We start from the raw sequence: 5553 nt of genomic DNA, 5'->3' as shown, positions 1-5553 counted from the left end.
AGGAAGAGCGCAATGATGGCGCCAACTTGGGCCAGTGAAGCAACGTCCTCCACAACTAGACTGAAGAACAAAACGACAGCAACTTGTCTGTTCCCCCTTCCCCCAACTCCCCAATAAAAATCTTTAAAAAAATAAAATAAAAAAAAAGATATTGTTTAATTAAGTGTAAACTATGAACTGTATGGTATATGCATTCATCCTTTCAACAGACACTTTTTGAATATCCACCATGTTCCAGGCACTGTGCTAGGTACTAGGGACAGAATAATGCACAAAACAGACATGATCTCAATCTCATGGTACTTAGAGTCTAGTCAGGGGACAGACACTGAAGACAAATTAAAAGTACAATAAGAGCATGTAACTCAGACTGGTGGGGGTGGCAGGTATATATGGATGGGGGTTGGAAAAGCATGTAAACTGTAATCTCAAGAAACAGGCAGGGCAGCTGGGAGGAAGAGGCAAACCACAGAAGAAGGATGGAAAGCACGAAAGCCATTCCAGGTGGAGGGAACAGTATGTGCAAAATCCCCGAGGCAGAAGGGAGTGGCAAGCACTGGAGGCTTGGTGGGGCTGAGGTCTGGCAGAGACCAGCGCACGCACAGCCTTCAAGTCAAGGTGAGAATTCTGAACTTGACTCTAAGGTACCAGAACATCATTGAGGTATTTTAGGCAGGGAAAGCGGGGTGGGGGCCAGGATGAAACATATTTTTTAGAAGATCACTCTGGCTATTATATAGAGGCTGCAGATTATAATATGGAAGTTCAGAGAAAGGGAGTCAGTGTAACTGGGGGGATTACACCAAACGCATGCATTATCTCAGCTTTCCCCTCTCACATCACCCACTTGACTTGAATTACATGATTCCAGGAACCTTCTGGGAGGCAAACTGATCTGAAACAACCAGGTGAGTCTTCACTTAGTAAGATGGCAGAGGTGCTAATCGGCTGGTGGTGGGATATAGGGAATTATATATACATATACATACACACACACTGGCAGTGTCCCTGGTAGCATGGCTTCATTTCCTTTAAGTCTTCCTAAGGAAGCCAGTGCGTTTTGAAGTTAAGCACCAAGGCACTTTACGCTCAAGGCAGGACCAGCTTCGTGGCTGCACAGCCTGTGCCATCACACAGGGCCCAGTCATTGAAAGGGTTTCATGCCTGGTTTCATGCTGTGCTGTGACTGCCTTGAAATTTGTAACGAATGTTGGAGCAAGGTACACTGAAAATTGTATAGCTGGAACTGCCTCAAGGCTTCAGCTACAGAGCTCTTTCAGGGATGCCCAGATGTGCCTGGTACTCTAGGGGAATGCTTTCAGGGTGTGATGATCTGCTCCTGTCTCATTTTTCCTGCTAAAAGTCCAAGCACATCCCTCTTGGCAGGAACACTAATGCATTATCTACACTCGCACCTTGCCGCACCTCTCAGGACCTTGCCATACGGGGAGAGAGTTATGAATAAGGTCAGAATCTAGTCCCCTGCACCCTCTGAACAGCGGGATGTGGCTTCGGGGCCAGGGTCAACCTGGGTGTACATAGGAAACTCTCAGCTCAGGTTGCATGCTGATATCACAGCCAGAAAAGACACCCATGAACAGCTAAACTGTGTCTTTGGGTTAATTTTTTCTGCACAAGCCCCTAAAGTGGTTTATTCCAAACTTCATAAAGTATGTCTCTGCTACAGAGATTGGGATCTGGCTTTGGCACTGTTGAAGAGTATTATTTGACTGGGAAAATCAACCCTACGTCACTGCTCAGCTCACCAAAATTTATATAAATTCATATAGCCTTCAATGAAGTTATGTTGAGCAATGAACCTAGTTACTATGCTCAGTAGAATATCAAGCTAAGATGTCCTCATCCCTGACTTTTTAGAAAAAAAGACACTGGTTAGCAAAATAACCAAGAAATAATATTACTTGAAGTAACATGGCTTCATTTACAACCTCTGCTGTTTGGTCATCTTTACCCACAGCAGACAGAATACAATTGATGAGTGGTCATTTTCTATCGCAAAAGGCAATAATCCTTGAAGAATATCATAAGTAAATTTCTACTTCTTGTTCAGGGTCATTATGGTGGTACTATGTGTAAAAATAAAGACGCAAGGGCTAAATCTTTCTTTTTTTTAACTTCCTGTACACAGCTACTCAATTCCAAATATAAATTGCTTCTCTCATTTTTATGTCGTTCACTTCCTCACTGCAACCCATCATTGCATAGTAGCATTCTCCTCACACGGTACCCTACCCTCAGATGCCAGCTCACTGCTGAGACATCATTTAGTGCAGAGAAAAGACAATGGACATTTCTGACACTAGTGTCAAGATACCCTATGATTTATTTGATATGTGAAAAGAAAAGTCAAAACGCATTCGATGTGCAACAGGACTCAGCACTCAGCCCAGTGCTGGGCTCCAGGGGATACAAGAGTTGTACATGGTTCTTGAGCTCACAATGCATTTAAGGTATGTTTTGGGGCCAAGGATAATATACAATTAACACTTGGACAAGAAGAACTAAGAGGTGTGTCACTGTGAGTGAAGAAGGGGTTTAGGGGATAACTGCTGACATCAAAGAGTGAGCTGGGAGAGGAGAAAGAACACTGGTAAGGGTAGTGTTAAGGGATGCCCCGAACTAAGTCACACCCCCATGTTCTCAGGTCTTCATGCATTCAAGGGCCATACAAGAGGAGAAGGTGGAACAGCTGGCCTCGTAAGAGTTTCTCCACTGTGCACACTCTGAGGGACAGGAGCCTAATGCCTTTCTCTGCTCTTTTAACTAAGCAACAGACACATCATCCAATAGCAGTCGAGTACCAGATTCTCTCTTTCTACAGGCAGCTTTGTAGCAGAATTATGCCTCCTGCAATCCTCTCCAGTAATACTGAACACATGAAAAAGTTCCACTTTTATTAGTTGAACTGACTGACATTTAGCCATCTTTGAAAGGGTTCCTGACCCCAAACAAGGCCCGCCTTCTCTAAGGAATTCCTCCCTGCCCACATGAATAAGCCCCTGAAACCCAATGTTCCCTATCCAGGGTGAACATACATCGCAGCTTCCTGGGACAGTCCTGCTTTGCACCTGTTGTTCTAGAGTAATTAGTAGTAATAACCCTCTTTCACTCTCAAACATACACTGGTTTGAGCAATAAAATGTATGGTCACCGCTCCCGGCCCAGTCTCAGCTGACTGGACCAAGCAGTAGTCACCTGATCTTAGCTGGACCAATCCTATTCTCTTTTCAGGGAATGCAGACCTGGAATAGAGGAGCTATTACTCAGTGTCTATTGAAAACTTGCAGTGTGAGGTCATATGAAGCTGCAGCTGAAATGGACAGAGAACATGAAACAGAGAAAGAATGTACAGAGAAAGGATGAAGCAGATTTGTATAGGACAATGGAGATGAGAGACCTCCAGGAACTCAATGGGAAAGACGGAAGGATAAAAAAAAAAAANAATGGCATATGAAACACCAGCACGCGTCGCAAAGAGTGTTAAGTTTTCATAATCTGTACATTTTGTTCAAGGGCCAAAAAAAAAAAAAAAAAAAAGCAGAGCAAGACAGAAAGGGAATATCCAATATGAGAAAGCAAATGATAAGTGGTAAGGACGAAAGAGAGAATCGTCCTGCTTTACTTAAAAGCTCGTTGAGAGGAAAAGCTACGCCATGCACTTGCCAAGCCCCTCCATCCTTTCGTGTGGTGGTGGGATGAACAGCCTTGAGTTTACAGCTTTCACTAACACTCATGGGGGTTTTGGCCACATTGTGCCTCTTGGTGCCATTCATGTCCTCCCGCAGACTGCCAGGCAGTGGCGTGGCGCTGGTGCAAACCCACATCACAAGGCTCATAATGCAACTGTCCAGACTTCTGAGATGGGGAAGGGATTCCTGAGAAATGACACCCATTCTGTGCCCTGCTATTCCCTACACCATGGAGCTTAGTTAAGCAAGTACTGCTAGCCTCGTGGCTTGAGTGCCTAAGCCCAGCCAGGTCTGAAAGGGCCCAGCCGTGAAGACGTCTTAGACTCGCTGCTCCCCACCAGGCAAGTCATCATGCTGATGTTCCATTAGTGAAATGTCTCAGTACTTGTGCTTTCACAAATCAAGATCGAATTCACATTCGGATGCAGGGGTATGTGTTCAGAAGTATAAGACTACACACATGCTGTAGTAAAGGGGCATCAGGAACTGCTTTTTGAGGCTCACCCAGAGATCTTTCTTTCGTCTGGTTGGTCGACCTCACCACCGGAAGGCTTGCTCGAGTCCGGCTGCCTCTGGAGAAAGGACTTGGAGCTTCTCCCTCAGACATGGCTTCCAAAGAGTCACCCGAGGTCTCTGACAAATGCTCGACCGGGTCACCCAAGCTGGGAGGTTGAGGACTGTGAGACAGTTTGGGGCTTCTTGTCTGCAAAAGGCATTTGAAAGTGGGAAAACAGACTATTATTAATGATGCTGAAAACATTTTCAATGCTATCAAGGTCTGCCAAGCTACACACAATATATAGCAAGGGGAAGAAGTCTATCGGAATGACTGGATAGAGAGAACTAAAGTCCCGGTGGGTCAAAGTGTCAGTTATGGAAAAAAAACAAACACATTGCCCCTGAGTATTCCATTAAGACTTGTATCACTGGAGCTCTACTGTGATTTTGCCATTTTGAACAAGGAGTTGAGGACAAGCCACATGGTAGGAAAGAATGATGGCAAATCAATTCCTTTTGCCAGACAAATCCTCACAGTTACCACAACAGATGGGATTGTACACATTTATATACAACCACGTGCCCTGTAACGATGTGTTGGCCAACGAACGACAGGCTGCATATATGACAGTGGTCCCATCAGATTATAGTAGCATAGGTGTGTAATAGGCTACGCCACCTAGGTTTGTATAAGTGCGCTCTATGACATTCGCACAATGACAAAAATTACCTAACGACACATCCCCGTTGTGCCCCCGTCATTAAGAGGCACGTGACTGTGTACCCAAATGGATGATGAACTTACCCCAGAGTACAGTGAACACAGCCAGTCCTTTAAAGTTTTATGTCAAGACTATTTCCAAAATCAGTAAGCTAGGATGGAGAGGGAGATATTTCTATTACAGTTGAATTTTTCTTTAGAGGCACAAATCCCATAACTAAGATCGTCTAGCTTTGGTTATTACCTCTCCAATCAGCAGAAAGTATCTATAATAACACACACACACACACACACACACAAAATACGTAATTGAATTTCTCGCTTAGTTGTCTATATTGTAATGGCAGGAAGCTGAGTGTGTAAAATGTTCACAATCTCTTAAATAACATTCCTTGACCATGGACCTACCTCCGGTTGAGCACTTTTGGAGATGCAGAAAAACAGACGTGTTATCTGATATCAAAGAGGTTAAAAACTAATCGGTAAAATTAGTGAAGGACAACAAATAATACAAGATATTGTTTGATTAGGGCCGGCTGAGTGGCGCGTTGGTTAAGAGCTGGCTTGGGACGCCAGAGGACCCCGGTTCGGATCCCACATATGAGGGCCAGTGACACTGCCCTC

At 44.5% G+C, this 5553-nt stretch overlaps 1 protein-coding gene across 14 annotated transcripts in view; it reads right to left on the bottom strand.

Moving 5' to 3' along the window:
- KIAA1217 (KIAA1217 ortholog) overlaps positions 1-5553 on the bottom strand; it is a 475355-nt gene that overhangs the window by 160598 nt on the left and 309204 nt on the right. For all 14 annotated transcript variants that reach the window (XM_019668323.1, XM_019668333.1, XM_019668318.1 and 11 more), the window contains one exon: positions 4215-4413. In XM_019668323.1, the coding sequence (XP_019523868.1) occupies positions 4215-4413 (199 nt within the window). The remainder of the gene's footprint in view (positions 1-4214; positions 4414-5553) is intronic.

Source organism: Hipposideros armiger, unplaced genomic scaffold, assembly GCF_001890085.2.
Source record: "Hipposideros armiger isolate ML-2016 unplaced genomic scaffold, ASM189008v1 scaffold_524, whole genome shotgun sequence".
Classification (NCBI taxonomy): domain Eukaryota; kingdom Metazoa; phylum Chordata; class Mammalia; order Chiroptera; family Hipposideridae; genus Hipposideros; species Hipposideros armiger.
Note: the sequence above shows the minus strand (reverse complement) of the source record. Positions and strands in the feature narration are given on the sequence as shown.